The following is a 19,547-nucleotide window of genomic DNA, read 5'->3' as shown; positions in this document are numbered from 1 at the left end:
CTGTCCCAAAGTTAGATAAACAATGAATGGATTCACTCTAAAACCTACAGAGATCTTCTGCTCATTCACAAGCCACATGGTAGAGTGTTTTGATTTTCATTTCTAATGTAAAGTAATATTTGAATAGGTTCTCTGCCACTGTCCACCACTCAGGTCAGATAAGTGTCTACTACTCTAAAAGAAGATGAGCCTCTTTTGTTGTTCCAGAAAGTAGAGTAGAAGTAATAAAGCCCCTCACACCTCCTCACAAGCTTGCCAAGGTTATTTTCTCCTTTTACAAAGCTTGAGAACAGTGAATACCCTGTATATTTTTGTTGCTGAAATTTTAATGAAGTCTTTCCCCACATGACTCATAAGATTTCTGTCCTGACTCACACTGCATGAGTTCTGGCCAGGCATTGCTTATGAGGTTCATAACAAAGCACACAAACTTTGGCATCTCCCATGACTATAAATAATTCAGAATTCCTTGAATATTTTAGACTAGTGATCAAATACTGTATACAGTTGAGTACCCAGGGATGGTAGCAGATAGAATCTTCTATTCGAAATGTAGAGAATTCCCCGTGGAAACAGGCAGTGGCAAGAAAGAAATTTCTTTTGTATTTGGAAGGAAGAGTCCAAGCTTCACTCCAAAGTTTTTACCACCCCCAAATTCGGGAAATTCCCAGAGCACAGTGAGTCCTCAATGCTGCTTAGAATTTTCGTGCTTTAGGCATCAGTCCAGTTGAGGATTGCCCACTGGTTGATATCTTATTTCAATCAGTAGAGGTTTCAGCTTGAAGAAACATCTTTTTACTGCATCCAATTTGAAATTTAGATTTCTTGTCCAGTTAGGATATAAAGAAAAACAGTGACAAAAAGCCTATGGCCAACCAACCAAACAAAATTGCATTTTTATTTAACATATCCAAAGGCTTGGGCTCTGTGCCTGAAGGGTACAGGACCTCCTCAGTGAAGGTTTGGGATTGTGAACTAACACAGCCAATCTGACAGCTCACCTACTGGTTTCTTTTTTTCATATTGTTGGTATTGAAAACTTCAGGAGTTATATGCAGATAGCAGCTCTAGAGCTCCTTTCTGACTCCACGTTAAAGGTGTTGGTCCAGAATAAATTCTTCATAGATAGTTCTTGGCAGGTAGGCACTCAGAAAGCTCTATAAGTTTCTAGTTCTTTACTGTTTTTATTTTCTGACAACACTTTACTTAAGCGGTTCCCTTGTATGCCAGGCAGTAGGAGGAGCATTTCACTATTAGTGGCAGACCAGCTGGTGGACCAGAGGCTGCTTTTATACTACTAACCTCAAACATCATCTCTCTGGTTGTAGACTTTGGATTCATGGGGTTATTATACTGCTCTTGTGAGGGTTTGGGCATCTAAGGAATATTTCTGAGTCATAGACACATTTTCACTCTAGAGAAAGTGAAAATTTTCCCCAGTACAAAATGATTTCCTGCACTTTGTGTTGAGTGAGACTTCCTTCATAGTCTTTCTCATGCCAACTGCATAACCTCAGATTCAAGTTGTCAGTTTCTTCCTCATCATTGTGGTGCTATTGACAAGAGGCAAGACTCTCAGGAGGTGATGAGGCCATTTAGTGCTTCTGTAAAAGGCTCGTGGACCCACTAATGGCACTATCTATGAGGAACAGGCTCTTGCAGACTCTAGATTTGTTGTGTTTTTGATCGTTAGCTTCCAGGCCTCAGAACTGTGAGTAATAAATTTCTCTTGTTTATAGGTTGCCAAGCCTGATCTATTCTGTTATAGCACAGCATAAGACTAAAGTAGTGGCTAATAACATTTTGGATCTGTGTTTGATTCAGGCATATGTTAACTGGTAATTTCAAGGATGTAATCAGTTAAATCTGTCAGGAACAGGAATCATGAGGCTCCATTTCCAAACAAACAAGTAGCTGGTTAGCTACCAACTCAGAATCTAGGTCGCCAGCTCCTCTGATTTCGATCTTTGACTGAATCTATCTGAACGCCTGTTAGCTATACAGTCAGATACTACATAATGGACTTTTCCTGTAATTTAGGTTTTTGTACTTCATAACTGTGTTTGGTGCTTCATAGGCACTTTTAGGACCTTCTGACTCAAACCTCAAGCCACTTCCCCTTAGGAAGGTGGTGACCATTCATTAAGCATCGGTGGTTTGCTACACACTAGGTGAGAAGGTGAGTGTGGTGCTTGAGCTCTGAATCCTTGCCTCGGAGGAGCTTAGATCCATTAAGGATGATGCAGTTGCAACCCAGACTACTGTATCTCAAGAAAATTAACAGCTCTGAGGAGGGCAGAAAGGCCACACACATGTGCTGTCAGCTTTTAGGGTTATCATCCCATGATCATTAATGAGTTTTCACCCCGCGAAATGCAGAATAAATCTGTCGTAGGTCAAATGTTCCTTGTATGTGGTAAGCTATTTTTCTTTTCCAGGGCTCTTGGCCTTGGTTGGGGAGTCTTCTAGAAGCAAAGATGTCTCTTCAAGAGCCCCACTGCCTTGAGCTCTGATTGTACATTCTCTGTATTTCTGGGTGAGGGCTTGTTTCCATAGATGGCTTGGGAAACTGGAGTTTTATGTAGATATTCCCACTGGAAGGAAGTGCTGCTAGGATGTGGTAGGAATGCAAATACATTCCTTTTGTGTTGTTTAATGACCCGGAATTGCCACTGGGATCTGGTGTGAATGCGACTACCTTCCCTTCTGCGTAGTTTAATGACCCCACATTACTTTTCTCCCTTAAAAGTAAACTGTCAGTAGCAGGACTTGGTGGCCTGTGTTTGTAATCACAATTCTTGGGTGGCAGAGGCAGGAGGATCACAAATTTTAGTCCATGTTGAGCTAAATACAGAGATTGGTACAAAAAACAAAGCAAGCAGGCAACTCCGCAATTCTATCTAATGCTGCTGGATTAGCTGATCAGGGAAATTAGCAATGTGTTGATTAATACTTTTTTAGAATTGTACATGTGTTTTCAAATCAATTGTCAAGGATAATTTCAAATTAGTAAATTTTTCTGGGAGTTGCAGGGACACAGGAGTGTATGAATTCCAACTGTGTTTAACGAAATCATGTTTGTCACTTTCTGTTCTACACTCACTAAAGCTTGGCCATGTTAATGTGTATTGTTAATTATAGAGTAAGTAACATTTGTTGCACACATTGGACTGTTGGGTAAAAGATTCTTATATTTTTACCAAGATGAGCTCATGCTAAAAGATACAGGAGGCCTTAAGTGTGCTGACAGATTTTTGTAGCTAGTTGCACAGTTTTGCTTGAATAGCACCATGTCCTTTGCCAGTGATAAAAGTCTGTCTGGTTGTGTTCATGGGAGATGTGAACAAGCTTGGAACCTTGTCCGGCTTCCTTTCCCTCCTGTGTCACAGGCAGCAGACGACCGCATCCACCACTTCCTTCCTGGTTCTAGCTGATTTCCTGTCAAAATCCTAATTTCTGTCATAGTACTGTTGGGTTGTTTCTAGTCTCTCAGTTTTTAAAATAGATGTGCTCACCTGTGGGTTTATTAAATTTCATCTTTTTCAGGAATTTTAAACAGCTGTCAAGTGGAATGGAATTCATGAGAATTAATGGAACAACGCTAAGGAATCTAGAAATCCTTCAGAATCAGGTCAGGCTGACACAAGGGCTAGCTGATTCAAATGACGTGCAGTAAGCAAATAAAAGGGAAACTGGAGAGAGACAGCAGGCTGCCCTCAGGAGTACTGCTGGTCTGTCACCATGTCACAACAATGATTGTGGCACCCTTTGGGGTGGACAGACTATACGGCTATGGGTTTGTTTGTTTGTTTAGATGGTTGGTTGGTTTTGGTTGTTTGAGACAGGATTTCTCTTTGTAACCCTGGCAGTCCTGGAACTTGCTCTGTAGACCAGGTTGGCCTCAAATATATAGAGATCCAAATGCCTCTTCTCCTGAGTGCTGGGATTAAAGGCCTGTGCCACTACTGCCTGGCAGCTATTTTTTTTTAAATAACTTACGGGCATAGCATCCTGTTGTTTCCATATCAAATATTTCCTAGAACATGTGTTCTTTCAAACTTAATGAGAAGTGATTGTCTTTATCTGGTTGGTAAGTGTTTTTGCTATACTGTTCTTGTTCCATCTCAGGCAGACCTACTAGGATCAGTTCTCAAATCCAGTTCCTAAGGCAAAAATCATTGAAATTAATCTGTGTGCCACCACCTCTTCCAGATCAGGGTGTGAGTTCTGATAGAGACAGAAGCAGAGGACTAATGTCCTCTGCCTACCTCTGAAGGCTATCAGGGGCCTCTCTTTCAGCAGAGGCTTCATGATAGTTTATTCACAGTTAACCAAAACTATGAAGTCTCTTTTGTATACATTGAATATATCAACATTTTATCTTGTGTGCATGGGTATATATTTTCTTTCTTCACAGAGTAAATGAGCAGCTCTTAGGAGAAACATGTTATTGGGCATGTGCAATGTTTAAATCAGGCTTGAGAAGCTCAGGGGTGGAACAGTTTCCTGACATGAAAAGCCCTCAGTTCATCACTACACTGGAAAAAGTTAGGATAGGTATACTAGCTAGGATATCTAAACAGCATCGGAAATGCAGTACTGTCCTACACTGTGATACATAATTGTCTCAGGGGTAAAATTTATTATCTGATTTTTTTCAGACTAATATGAAGACCAAAGGAAGTTTGCTTTGGGTTTTAGACCACACTAAAACCTCATTTGGGAGAAGGAAGTTAAAGAAATGGGTTACCCAGCCATTGCTTAAATTAAGGTAAAAGGAATTCTTTGTGTGTGTGTGTTTAAACTGGGGATATAAAATTGTAAAATTAAAAGTATATTAGCTTCTTTAAAAACCAATGTTGCCATGGCTAATAAGATCATGGTCTTCAGTGGAGCAAATTGTATTGTATAACTGACAGTGGACTGTCTGCTGGCTCACAGAGCCAGCCCATCCTCCACACCAGTCAAGATCAAGCCTGATGGAAGGCTGTGGGCATTGTTGGGCTCACTTCAGTTTCTGAGATGGGATTTATGTTTACTGATACTGTCACATTGTTTCCTATAAAAGGTTCCTTCCCCTCATAGTCTTATCAGGTCTGCTGAGTTTAAGCAAGAAGATCCTTCAGTGTGGTTCTCTAGCTTCTTATAGATGGAGCATGTTGTAAGGTGTGGATTCCAATACTTTGTAAAAGTTAAATAATTTATGTCGCATTCCCATTTAAGACTTCATCTTTGGATTGTTCTGCTTAATGATTTGGCCACTTGCCTCAGTACTGCCAAAAAGTACTCTTTAAGATTTAGAAGCAGACTGTGTTAAAACATTAAACAAGGGCTAGAAAGATTAAAGCATTAAACAAGGACTCAGAGATTGAAAGCACTTGTTGCTCTTGTAGAGGACACAAGTTCAATTCCCAGCACCCACATGGTGGCTTACAACTACCCACAACTTCTTCTGGACCCCATATGTACCAGACTTGTAGTCATGTGTACCAGGCATGCAGGTATATGTACATACATGCAGGTTAAATACCCATATACATAAAATAAATAAATCTAAAAGATTTAAAAATGGAATAAATTAATGAGTAGTTCCTTTGTGAGTACCTCTTCTGTCTGTACCTCTCACGTTGAAATACCTCAGGGTTCTCCTCTCTGACTCAGGAACTTATCTGTGGTCATGGCTTCTTGTGTAACCCATATGCTGATGACATATCAGACCTATATAAAACAGATTAGAGATGAAGAAGTTCTTCAATGAAATAGTGATTTTTTTTCACTGTTGGGGAACAAACCCAGGGACTTATGAAATGTTAGTAATTTCTGTACTTTTCTTCCATTGAGCTACACCCTTATCCCTGAGACAATTAGGTTTCTATTACGCTTCAATAAAATCAGAAGTTTTGGCCTTCATGGCTGTTTCATCTGCCTGCTCTTGTCTGTCCATCATCATGTGCCTGCCTGTAGTGCTTGGGTATGGAGAAGCTGTTCTTCATCTTGTAGTCTTGGTACGTGGTGGTTTGTTTAGCTGGAATGTCCTTCCTTTTCCTTCAATTTCTACATAGTTAACTGACTATACTTTAGGTCTCAGCTTAAAACATTACAGTTTTAGTGAGGTTTTTCTCATTCAAATAGATAGTATATTGCATAATATGTACTAATATATAAATTATATTCCTTTTCTTAGCTTTTGATAGCATGTAGAATCTTTGTTATGACTAGATGATACCACTTAAAAATCTTAGGATACAGAGTAAGGCGTGAAAGTAAAGCCATGCTCTGCGAGGGGAACTTGCCTTTCTAGGAAAATTGATTTTATAGAAACCTTAGGAAAGGCAGTTTCCCTTTATATTGTCATTTGTTTTAGCTTTACAAAATTTGCCTGAAGAAACTCTTTTCCCTTTTATTAGAATATTTGTTTAGCCAAGAATGAAAATATTGTCCTTAATACAGCATGGCAGCATTTTGCATTCTTGTCAAATCTCTGTTGGCATCATGGGAGAAGTTACCACTCTCAAAACTATGTAGAAAAGTCAGACTGGTAAAATAGAGCTCTGTGTGCTTTTAAACGCATGTGAAAGCTCTTACTCTACGACCTCTGAATGCATGTGGGTTCTTTCTTTTTCAGTGATAGTTGGGACCTATTTGAAAGTCAAACTTATAGGCTCTGAACTCCACAATTGGTGGTGTTTTAGGATTTTATTGTGTTGAAGAGACACCATGACCATGACAACTCTTAAAAAGGAAACTATTTAAGTGGGACTGGCTTACAGTTTCAGAGGTTTAGTCCATTATTGTCATAGCAGGAAACATGGTGACAGACATGGTGCTGGAGAAGGAGCTGAGAGTTCTACATCTTGATCCACAGGCAACAGAACTGAAAGTAACACACTGGTCAGACTTGAGCTTCTGAGACCTCAAAGCTCAGTCCTATAGTGCCACACCTCTCCAACAAGGCCACACCTCATCCAGCAAGGCCACACCTCCTAATAGTGCCATTCCCTAAGTGCCAAGCATTCAAACACAGGAGTCCATGGGGACCATTCCTATTCAAACTGCCACAGGTGTTGTAGATGGTTTATAAATTTGACAGGGCTTCTCTGGCAGAGTACCATGGACTTGATGGTTTTAATCATGACAGTGTGTTATATCATGATTTTTATGCTAGAAGCCAAAGCTCCAGGTTTCAGTAGGGTGAGCTGATTCTCTGAGGCCTGTGAGAAAATTAGTTCCATGCTTCTTTCCTAGCTTCTGACAGTTTGCTGGCACCTTTTGCTTCCCTTGGCTTCTGGCTGCATTTCCTAGGTCACACTGCCTTCATGGTCTAATGGTGTTCTGCTGGTGTGCATCTCTTCTCCTGGTATCTTTGCAGTAAGATGACCTCATTTCAACTCTTTACAGCCACATTAACCCTGTGTGCATGTAAAACTCCGAGAGCTAAGATTTCAAGATCAATGTCTTTCTCCTTTCCTCTCTCTTTTTCTCCCTCCCTCTCTCTTGTCCTCCTTCTCTCTCTTTCCTCCCTGTCTCTCTCCCCTCCCTTTTGGAGAGGGCATACAATTCAACCAATAACAAATAGGCTCTATATTTCAAATATTTCCTTCATTTGGCATAAGTAGATTAGAAGTACCCATCATTTAAATATTTTACACACACACAGATTTAATATCTGAAGTGAGATTTGAGGAACCACAGAATTTTTTGAATTGTATACATTCTTGTACTTTTATATCTCTAGTGCAATTCTCTGAAAAATCATCTACTCATTTTTTCTTTGAAAAATGTCCTTGCTGTAGCAGTTTAGGTGAGATATTTACCAAAATGTTGGATGGATTTTTAAGGTGAAAGAGAAACATTTATACATAATTTTTTATAGTAAAGGAAGATATTTGGCTAGAAACAGAGGTCCTAGTATAAGATTTCAAGGAAGCAAAGTGAGGAGGTAGAGTAGACTAAGGAGCTGTGGTCCACACTGTCAGGGAGACTGCTCTTGGAACAGCTCCTTGAGATTCTCAGAAGGATCAAGAGAAGAGAAAGGAAATGGTGGAGTGGGAAGCTGTCTCTCACTTTGCATGCTTGGTCCAGATTATCTGTTAATTTCCAACTATCTTCAGAGTAAGTTGATCCTTCTTTTAATAGATATGGAAAATGGAGCCTGGCTACTTATCCAAGGCCATCTAGTCAAGCATGTAGATGAATGCTTAAAAGCACAGTTAATGAGACTTAAAGCTGAAGTCCTGATTTCCTTATTTAGTTTTCTCTCTTTGGATATGTTGTTACCTTGTCTATGACTCATTTCTTCCCCTGTAAAATAAAAATTCCAAAGACCACATGAAATACTATTTACAGTGGATTAGTATGCTTCCTAGTATGAATGCCATGGTCAGAAGACAGCTAGCTGAGCTAGCTGTACTAGTTACTGTAGTAAAAACTCAGAAGCCAAAAGTAAATCATTTAGTCGTACATTGTTCTAGTATCAGCAGTTAAAATGGATGACCTAACCTACATATATATCCACATGGGTGAATTGAAAAAGATGAAATGATATCACTTAAGTCTTATAATAATAGTAATATCTTGTTAGATTCAGAGGCTCAGATAAGAGTGTGAAAGTATGAAACATAAACCGAAAGGGTGTTTATTGGCATTAGGGCACTGGTTACTTCCAGGAAGATAGAAGTGGGAATGGGGACATAGGCCACTCTGTGGTTCACATGTGCTCATGTGTCAGTAGCAGTGTATTGTGGAAAGTGTGCTGCATCCTCCCCAGGCATGTTATGTGCTGGCTAGTTTTATGTCAGCTCGACACAAGGCAGAATTATTTTGGTCGAGGAACTCAATTAAGAAAATAGCCTCATCAAATTGGCCCGTGTACAAGTTTGTGCGGCAGGTGATTCATGTAGGAGAGCCTAGTTCACTGTGAGTGATATGTCCCCTAGGGTGATGGTCTTGGGAGCTGTAAAAAAAAGTAGGCAAACTATGGGGAGCAATCCAATAAGCAGCACTCTTCCATGGTTTCGACATGAGTACTGGCCTCTGGTTCCTACCTTAAGAACCTGCTCTGGACTCCCTTCATGAAGGACAAGTCCTCCCCAGGTTGCTTTTGGTCGCTGTGTTGTATCACAGCAGTAGAAACTCTAAGACATTATTAACTGGACTTAGAGTACCAGGCATGGATCTTGTGGACTCAATCTAATCAACTGAGAGCAGCAGGCATGTCCCTATTGCACAGGTAGATGCTTCTTGCACGACACTTTGGTTTTGTGGTTCATAAGCTTCACAGCTTGGTAGGACAGACAATCCATGCCCTCTACCCTTACCCTTAGCAATGTTCATGGTGCCTTCCAGGACTTGGACTGCCACCTAACAGGGAGTTAGTTTCCCCCTGAGCTCCAGCTTGATTTCGCTCTGTCTTGTAACTAACACATGCAGTGCCCTCAGCAATAGGTGGTTTGTTTTCTTGTTTTCTCATTCTGGTCTGTAATTAAGAGTACTGACAAGAGGCCATAATTGTTTTGGGGGCCCCTGACTTCCTCTCTAACTAGCTCCAATTGAAATAGATCACAACTAGGACTGGGGACTTAATTTTTTAACCCACTGCTTCTAGGAGCACATTAACTCCCTTTAGTCTATCTTTTGAGCTTTTCGATTTGGATTATGAGATGGGTTTTTTTTTTTTTCTATACTACCTTTTAATACTCTTTCATTTGGGCTAACCGTTCTCCATGTTCCCCTTGTTTCTGCAGCCCTACAAAACCTGCTGAAACTTTCCACCTCTCTAGTTTCTCTCCCCTTCTCCTTTGTTTTAATTTATATTTTTTTATTCTCCCTTTCTTAAAGCGACACTGTTCCAGTTTCCTGGTTTCCACAGGTACTCTGTTCTCCACATTAAGCAAACAGAAGTAAAGCCAGCATCTGATATGAGAAAGAACATGTTGTGTTTGTCCCGAGCCTGGGTTGCCTTCCTCACTACTTTTCTTTTTTCCAGTTTCATCCATTTCCCTACAAATTTCCTTTTTTGGTAAATCAAACTCTTGTATGCATGAACCACATTTCCTTGTATGATCATGGCTACGTGTATTTCCGTACTGTTGTGAATAGCAGCAGTGCATATGGCTGTCCTGGTGTCTGTGTGATGTGATAGACTGTACTACAACTGGGCCATATGGGAGTTTTTGTTCTAATTTTTTAAGAAACCTCTAGACTCATTTCTAGAATGGCTGTACTGGTTTATACTCCATGCTAGTGGTTTTTGGTCATTTGTGTTCTTCATGAAAGGAAAAATGAAAACTTTCCATGTGTTTTTTATTTTGCAAACAGAAAACAAAAAAAATTACAAAAATTTAAAAATGGTGCTACTGCTGTATCTTTGCCACCATCAACTCTCAGGTGAAAGCATGATTCAAAGCCAAAGCCATCTGCGTAGAGGGAACTCTGTCAAACTCCTTGGTTGAACAGATATAGTAATAGTCGTAAATGGCCCATTTGCAGGCTCCAGGGATGGCAAAGAGGCTGGATGTTCAGACCCTCCCACGTGGGATCTGTCTAGGTCCAGTCTGGGTTTTCTGCTTCCTGCATTTTCTTTGTGTTGCATTGGTAATAGGCATATCAGGAGAACCTTACTGAGGAATAGATGGTGATCTTGTGTCATTTCTTTTCAGAATGGCAGCATCACTACCCCGTGCATGCTGCCTGTACAGGTGAGCAAAATGCTGTTTTTATTTAATGAGCTATGCTAGGGAAGTCCTAAGAATTTAGGGAGCTCAGTGTCATGTTCTTATTGTTTACATACAAGTTAAGTCATCTTTTATCACTAAAAACAATATGTTGATTATTCAAGCCAGCTGCTAACAAAAGGACCTCTCAAATTCAGTGGTTCTAACAGTGAAAGTAATGTATTTATATATTCATTACATAAAAAACCCAAGGGCTTTCCATAGTTTACAAACCAATCTAGTCTTTCTGAATGGAATGGGATAGACCTGTGACCTCACTGATGTTCTGGAGATGCCTTATGAGTTCCTAGGTCACCCTGGACAGTGCCACACCTTTCAGGTGTTCACACCTTACTGGCCAGAGCCTTGTCTGCTTGCTTGTGAGGGAGGAAGAGGGATAAGTATGTCCTGAGCACCCAGCAGTACACTGAGACAGCCCAGCAATGCCTTCTGCCCCTACTGCTGTCTCCACTTCATAGTGCAAGTATCTTAACAATTCAAACAGTAACTTAAACCTTCGGGTGGTCTCACAGTTGAAGTTTAAAACCAGAATGTCACCCAGTGAAATGTTTGCCTCCTGTCACTACTCCCACTCACCCAGGTCCCATTGTGTAACTCCAGCTATTCCTATGTTCTGTGTCCTAAAGACGCTTTATTTTACCAAAGGAACAAACAAATGTGACTCTTCATCCTTTATTCCCTGTGACATATCGAGGGCCTGGGGGTGGAAATCAGCACCCTTCCCACTTTCCTTCAGCAGGATAGATGGTTATTTTGAACTTGTACTGCTTTATTAGTGGCATTGTGTTGTTCCTGCTCTCAAGGAATCTAGTCCTCCTTGGAGCCATACAGTCTACTAGCAAGGAGCGGGAAGTGCAGGGAAGGGGGCTTTTGAGTCAAGTACAACTCCTGTCCTTATACATGGAATGCCTCGGTACGCAGAGAAAGTGAAGAGTGCTTGTGCAGTTCAAGTCAGTTTGTAGGAAATGGTATGAGGATCACACATGCTGACTTCATGGTGTACTCAGATTGCATAAATAAATGATTAAAATTAAGGGAATGGAAACCATTAGGATTAGCTCCTTGGCTACATTTCCCTGTGATTTTCATAAAGCAGAGAGTACATTTTCATGATAGTTAATTCTGTTGAATAACTAAATAGCTCTTATTTTAGGATCCCGTGTGTCTGGAGTATTAATGGCTGCGTTTCTAGTTTATTACCCTGATTTAAATGACAAGGTAATAGAATATTACATATTTCCTTTTACTTAATATTAAATTTATATTAACAAAAGTGTTACTTTTAACTCTCTAGAACTACTTACAATTAACATTACCAGGAGGCTTTATTAATTCTCTGTGGTTTCCCACCTTCCATGCCAACAGCACATTCGTGGGTCCCACTGAGCCCAGTGCGATTAGCTATTCTCATATACCGGAAGGGAACATGTCAGTTGCATCCTGGGAGCTGTGATTAATTGTTACTGTCCTCACACTGGTGCTCTCTGACCTTTAAAGGTGAACAGACAATTGTTCTTCACTGCTCTTTTGAATTACTCTTCAAAAGTGAACCCAGGGGGATCTTAGCTCATGTCTGCTCCCCAATGTGTGAGGATTAACCAGCCTCTCTGGCTGCACAGGGCCAGGAATGTGGGATCCTTTCCTTGGTATCCAGGCTCAATGCCCTTGTGAGATACAGGCCAACTGTGATGTCCCAGAGTACAAGGCAGCATTCACTGCAGTAGCAAAGGATGAAGGGAGACTGAGGAGAAGGAGCGGGTGATTTCTGCTTCCTGGCCCTCTGGATGGATCTTTCTCCATGCTTATGCTTTTACTAGTGGGACTTCCCAGGCTGCTCATCCTCAGAATGCTGGAGGAGGACTTCCTGGTTTGTGACTTTTAAAACAAAAACTCATCTATGTGAGATAACTACTGTTTTACGATAATAACTACTGCTATTTATTGAAACTGTCTGCTCCTCCCCAGTCTCGTAGCAGCCTCCTCATGTTCAGCCCCTCACTGTTGCTTGCCTGGCTTTGTGAAGCAGCTTTCTGACTGATCCAGATCACCAGCCTTCGTTTGCAGTTTAGTGTCCCAGCTGCTGTGTGGCTCCTGTTGCTTCTAGGCCACAGTGCTGCTCTGGCCTCCTGTCAGGCTTCCCACCTTCCCGGGACATTTCCCCTAGTCCATTATAGTTCTTCATCTAGAACAGTGGTGTGTACCCCCAGGAAGTCCCCTCTGACCCCTGAAAGGAAGTCTATTTATATAAACAACCACCACAAATGAGACGGAGAGGGAGAAGATTGGGGTCTGGGGGGAGAGGTTAAAAACAATGGTCATAGTTTTATTTCTTTTTCAAAATGGACTCCTAAAACGAGATGACCTCTGAGCATTTCATTGGACCTGGATCGTAACACATTTATCATTCCACTTTATCATATCATTGTTAATTTTTAAAATGGGTTCTTGGTTTTTGTTTTTGCTAATACAATGTAAGTTCCTTATCGACAAGGTTTGCAAAGTATATACTTAACAGTTTCCCAAAACACCTCCCAGCTTTTGTATTGGTACTTCCTGAGTACTCTATAATTGTTTATTAAGTAAATAAATGTGGCATTTGGAAGGCAGAGCTAGATTGGTCAGTACAATGCTTCAATCTTAGAAAAAGGACTCTGTGTCTAGTAGAAGGCTACTTTTTAAAAAGATTCATTTATTTTACTTTGTATATGAATAGTGTGTGTGTGTGTGTGTGTGTGTGTGTAAAACAGTAAGTACCTGATGCCCAGGAGGAGAACATCAGACCACTTTCAATTGAAGTTACACACGGTTGTGAGCCGTGGAGGGTGCTGGAAATCAAACCCAGGTCCTGAAAAAGAAACAAATACTCTTAATCACTCAGATTTTTTACTTTCGCCAAGAAGGCTATTTAAATATGTGTTTTAGCCATACCATATGACCAGTATATTAGTATCTAAGTTTGGTTGGCTAGTTTTGATTGTCCACCCTTAAAGCAAACCTTTTTATGAAAAACAAGCAATGACAATAAAACAAGCACCCTAGGCAGGAGTCTGTGTGCACCTTATGTTTTCCTCAAGTGCTTGCATGTTTAAATTGCAGGGACATCCTCATAAGAAGTAACCAGTAAGTTCCAGCTGTGTCAGTAGGACTAGTTGTATTGGCTAAACTATTTTGAGTGATACTAACGTTATCAACCAGCTCATTTCCAAGTGTGAAGGAGTTGAGTGGCACCAACAAGTTGTTCTTTGGCCCATGGTTGATAGTGAGTAATCAGTCATTTACGGGACCCCATGTCTATTGCTCTTTGGCATCTGCAATGAAATGATTCCGGTACCTTCTTTTTCTTGGTTTAGGCTGTATAATATTGAACAACCAATGTGGGACATCTTGGGATAATATCTGTTGTGGCTAGTTTGAGTTGTCAACTTGACATAGTTAATCTGTAATCACCTGGGAAAAGGCGATCTCAGTGAAGGATTGTCTGTGGGGCATTATCTTAGTGAGTAGGAGGACCCAGCCACTGTGGGTGAACCATTCCCTAGGTTTGGGTTTGAATGTTAAAAGGTTGGAGAAAAAGAGCTGGGCAGAAGCATATTCTCTCTTGGTGCTTGATGGCAGATGTGACTAGTTGCTTCAAGTTCCTGCCACCTGATTTCCCCACAGTGCTGGGCTGTCACCTGGAATTGTGTGCCAAATAAGTTTTTCCCCCTGTATGGCTTTGTCAGAGTATTGTATCACAATGACAGTGAGGAAAGCTCAGACCTCTTTCCTATTCCTCATCCTTTTGACAGTGTTGCTTCCTGTTGTTTGTCAGGTTTACCCAACCTCTTATTGACTGAGCTAATAGGATGATTCTCATGGCTCTCCTACTGCTTTATTTTTAATTTCTTAGAAGGCCTTTTAACTACTTCAATTTAAAAAAAAAAATTTTCCAAATTACGTGAATTGTTTTATTTTTAAATCGTTGAAGTCATCTTTTGTCATTGGCATTTTAATCTGTATACAGAAGATAAAAATGGAATTATTGCTATCCAGTGTTGACAGATTTGTGCTAAGCAATACCACACACTGCTTTACTGCCTCCCTGCCCACATAGATTAGTAGTAACATATTTTCTCAATGCGATTCCTCACTCATCTCAGTTCAACACTTCACATTACTGCTACCTGCTTTTAGTGCTGAAGATTCCTCTATGTGGCTCTTCTTGTTCACTTACTTTACCAGAAATGCCCATCTTTGTCAGTATTCCTTAAGGTCTGTTTATTTCCATTCCTTTCATATGCTATACCCTACTCCCTACCCACACACATCCCAGCTTGGTTTTTCAAGACAGGGTTTCCTCTGTGTAGCCCTGGCTGTCCTAGAACTTACTTTGTAGACCAGACTGGCCTCAAGCTCAGAGATCACCTGCCTCTGCCTCCTGAGTGCTGGGGTTAAAGGTGTAAGCCACCACTACTGCCTGACTCACATGTTATTCTGTGTTACCTAATAATCAGAACTGATGATAGCATCCATTAGTATTTAGTGACTGATTATTGTGTTGCAGTCCCAGCTTTTATTTGTGAGTTCTTGTAATAACACTAAAGTTTAGGCCCATTGTTATTCACATTTTGTACTTGGAAAAACCAAGGTGAGGCTAAGTAATAAATGGTGGAACACAGATAAGACTTGGGTCACTTTCCTCTGACCTCAAACTCTTAAGCTCTGAGCTGCAAATGTCTGTGTTAGTACCAAAATGATTCACAGTAAGCATCATACTTTGGCCTGTGATGACACCAGGCTAGACCAAAAGCTGCTTGCTTTGTGGTTTTCAGGTTGAAACCAGCACAGTGTAATATTTCTAATCTCTTAAGGAATTTATGGCCCTATGCCTATTAATTTTTTCCTGATAGAACTCATAAAGCTGACTTAGGTTTTTATTCGAGTCATTTGCTATTATCTTTATATATTGAAAAAAACCTTTAATTTTGAGATAGAAGCTATCTCTGTGGGTGTCATATATATTCACAGATGGCATCTTTTAAAAAGTCTGTCCTCAACCATCTGTAGCTTCAACCTTATCTGATCCAATTGGTGTCATCTTTCATTTTTGCAGGGACAAGTTATTGAAGTAGAGCTTCATATTTATTTTATAATATTTTGGGCAAATGTTAGAGTAAAACATTGATTTATTTTATCACAACAGTGCTATGGAAAACAGATTTCTTTCTTTTTTTTTTTCAGCTCATTTTGCTTTATTTCATATGTAGCCTTGGGAAGCAAGTTGAATTGAAATAAATAACTGTTTATTGAACATCCTGTGATATACTGTGATTCTGAAGTTGTGTAGTGTCACTGCACCTCAGAAAGGCATGGCTTTACAGGGTGGAATCAAGGATAATGAAAGTAACAGCTCTTCACCAGCTGTAACGCACAGCCTTCTCCAGGCAGGATTGTGATGCATCACTGCATGGGAGAGCAGTGTAGACCAACCTGTTTACTTAGTATTACCATTAGATTTAATGTGTGTGTGTGTGTCACATGTGTGCCTGGTGCCTGTGAAGATCAAGAGAAAGGATCAGATCCCCTAGGACTGTATGGGCACAGGGGTCCTGTGCATACAGATAAGTGCTAGGGAAATCAGGAATGTTAAACACACAGGGCTGTCTCTTTAAAGGAAGACATGTATAACCTGTTTTCCACCCAGAAGGCTGGGAGTGTATGTGGTTAATAGCCTCTGTGCTGTCTCTATGTCAGGGCCTCATCTGGCTCTCAGTCAATATAAAGAGCCCACCTTTATGGGAGATGTCACGTGTGCTTTACAAACAGGAACAGAGATGGTTTGTAGCCTGGTGGCCATTGCACTATCTATCTGTATGATAGACCTCACTAGATCCCTCCCCAGATACTTAAGATGTCACATGTAGTCAGTCTGTAAAAACCATCTTCATGAAAGAGGACATGTGCACTTTAGAAAGAATTTTGATGTAGTCGCTCCTTAAACTTCATTGTACACAAGAGTTATCACCAGGATTTCTTTTCCCCCAAATTGTGCTGTTCTTAAATAAACCTAAAATAAACTGCTTGGTGTCAGACTCTCAAGTTTGACCCAACACTGGCTATTGAGTTGTAGTGAACTGGACTTGCTTCTGGCCTCATGTTGACTAACACTCTGCTGGCCTTGATGGGACAGAAGTTAGGACTGGTTGTGAGCCAAGCACATGGGTGCTGGGAAGAGAACCCAGATCTTCTGCACAATCAACAACTGTTTCTAGTCCCCCACCTTGTTTATTTAATTTCTGATGCCTGTTTCCACTAAAACATTTCATTCTTTTCTCCACTGGTTTATTCATTTATATTGTACTGAGGGCCTGTGTTCACCAGACATGTGTACTCGCCACTGTCTTCAGTATCACCATGGTCTTTATATATAGCCAGTATAGGCCTTTGGTCGATAAGGAGTTGGTGAGCCACAGTTCACTGAAGATACATTTAGCCAGTCAAGTCTCCATTTTATGTTGACAAGGCCTTCACACATCTTCCCAAGTGACTTCATCACTCGGTATGTCACCATTGATAATAAGGTCCTGCAACCCTGGTTTCCTGTGTCTTCTGACATCACAGTCTTCACACTTTTTATTGCTACTCCTCTGTCTTTGATTAGACTCTATTTCCACCAACACATGCCCCATTCAACAGTGCTTCCACCATAACCTCATCATCTTACTGCTCTAGGGTCTATGAGCCATGGTAGCCAAGTTATCATAGCAAACACATCCTAAGCCTCAATGGTTTAACTACATGAGAACTTCATTTGGTAGTAAAGGAAATTCTCCTATAGTCATGAGCCCAGGCAGATGGAGTCATCATGTGGCTTATAGCAGTAATTTGAGCAAAGGCAGAAAGACTAGTGTGAAAGGTTGCGCAGGAAGTTCTTCGTCAGCCAGGACATAGAGGTGATATCCACCATTCCTGTCCTCACTTCACTGTGTAGAACTTGAGTACAAGGACATGCCAAATCTCAGAGGAGACTTGCTGGGGGCACAGAGGTCCTTGCACTCAGAGAAGCACCAAGAGGACCAGGAATGTTAAGAGGACACAGAGGTATCTCCCCAGTGGAGGAGATGAAACCAAATATTTGCATTCTATCCAGAAAGCTTAAAGTCGATTTTGTTAACAACCTGCTAACCTTTTAGGTATCTGGGGAGACAGATCTCATCAACTCTTTGCTATAGAGGCAGACCTCATACAAATTCCTCAGAATGATTATCCCAGATGTGTCCCTCCCTAGGCCGTTACCCATCCTTAGGGGAGATGTCACATTACTTCATGGCCTGCCGACCTCTATGCTATTAGTCAGATACCACACTAGATTCTAGGCCTTTTTAGCTATAGAGCCCACCCTCATGATCACATGTCTTTTGTGAAGGAGTTCATATATAATCACACCTTCAGCTCTATAATTGTGTACCTGGAATTGAACTGATCAGACTGCTTGTTGCCTGGAAATCTTTTCCCAAATTGTACTGGCTTTTAAATGTGCTAGCAATGACCAGTCTGGCATTAGACTCCCTAAAGTCTGATCCAGATTGGCAAAGTCGATCTACACCGGGTTTTCATTCTTACCTCTTTGCAGGGTTTGGTTCTCTGTCTGACACCTGCAGGGACCCCCTCAGAGACAGAGAATATGCTCTGTGTATTTGCCTCATGAGCTGCTCTCCATCCTACTTTGCTAGTGACTTCCCTTGTATGGTGCCTGTGCTTTGAGCCAAATGGTAGGAGGAGGCAGGAAAGAGTACAATGAAAACATCTTCCTAGGCCTCTGTAGGTGACTGTGGCATAGTCCTAGGCATTAAAGTTGGCAGTGTCTGTAATCTGAATTCCTAATATCTGCACATTGCTGTTATTCTGTTCTCACAGAGATATAAATGCCCGACTTGATGCAATATCTGATATTCTCCATTCAGAATCCAGTGTGTTTGAGCAGATAGAAAACCTTCTTCGTAAATTACCAGATGTCGAGAGAGGACTATGTAGCATTTATCACAAGAAGGTAAGTTGTGAAAATCAAGCCTCCTGAGACTCAGTGTCTCTTAGATAACAACTCAAGGTCCTGATAGAAAACCACGTGGTTCTCACTAGTGTTTATAAGTAGCACGAGAAAATACTTGTAGCTGCAGAAATTTTAGTTGTACAATTTAAGTTGTTTGCATTCCAGTACTTACAGTCACAAAAAGTTTTCTCACTTTTTGAGACTACAGCTACATTTACAGAAGTACTTCTATTAAAATGCAAGATGTTGTGTTATATCAACCAAGTGCAGACCATTGTCAAAACGAGAAACTTACTTTGATCTGCAACTTTGAAAAAGAGAAGCCTTAATTTTTTATTTTTTAAAATCATCTTTGACCTAAACAAAGTGAAAATCCTTTTCCATCCTTTACCCTAAGATGGTGTCCATCACTTGATGCTAACGTGTGTTTCTTAGATGCAGCAGCAGGATGGATCCTGTGTTTGAGTCCTTTCTGTTAGTCTATGTCATTTTATTGGCAGAATTGAGACCATCCATGTTGAGAGTTATCAGTGAGCAGTGTTGACACCTGTTGCTGAGTTGTGTGAGGCATCCCCCTCTGTGTTGTATGTAGGACAACTCACCCTCTGTGTTGTGTGTTGGGCATCCCATCCTCTGTGTTGTGTGTGGGGCATCCCATCCTCTGTGTTGTGTGTGGGGCATCCCACCCTCTGTGTTGTGTGTGGGGTATCCCACCCCCTGTGTTGTGTGTGGGGCATCCCTCCCTCTGTGTTGTGTGTGGGGCATCCCTCCCTCTGTGTTGTGTG

At 40.9% G+C, this 19,547-nt stretch overlaps 1 protein-coding gene and 1 long non-coding RNA gene across 5 annotated transcripts in view; one reads left to right on the top strand and one right to left on the bottom strand.

The window, feature by feature from the left end:
* The window catches only part of Msh3 (mutS homolog 3), a 151,191-nt gene that overhangs the window by 56,370 nt on the left and 75,274 nt on the right, over positions 1–19,547 (top strand). For all 4 annotated transcript variants that reach the window (XM_031360461.1, XM_031360462.1, XM_031360463.1 and 1 more), the window contains 3 exons: positions 3,547–3,631; positions 4,662–4,771; positions 18,630–18,762. In XM_031360461.1, the coding sequence (XP_031216321.1) occupies positions 3,547–3,631; positions 4,662–4,771; positions 18,630–18,762 (328 nt within the window). The remainder of the gene's footprint in view (positions 1–3,546; positions 3,632–4,661; positions 4,772–18,629; positions 18,763–19,547) is intronic.
* Positions 13,359–19,547, bottom strand: part of LOC116083710 — a 35,938-nt gene continuing 29,749 nt past the window's right edge. The window contains exon 3 of the long non-coding RNA XR_004115884.1: positions 13,359–13,578. This is a non-coding gene — a long non-coding RNA (uncharacterized LOC116083710). The remainder of the gene's footprint in view (positions 13,579–19,547) is intronic.

The sequence above is a fragment of the Mastomys coucha genome, unplaced genomic scaffold (assembly GCF_008632895.1).
Source record: "Mastomys coucha isolate ucsf_1 unplaced genomic scaffold, UCSF_Mcou_1 pScaffold8, whole genome shotgun sequence".
Taxonomy (NCBI): Eukaryota; Metazoa; Chordata; class Mammalia; order Rodentia; family Muridae; genus Mastomys; species Mastomys coucha.
This window is presented reverse-complemented; position numbering and strand designations above follow the sequence as displayed.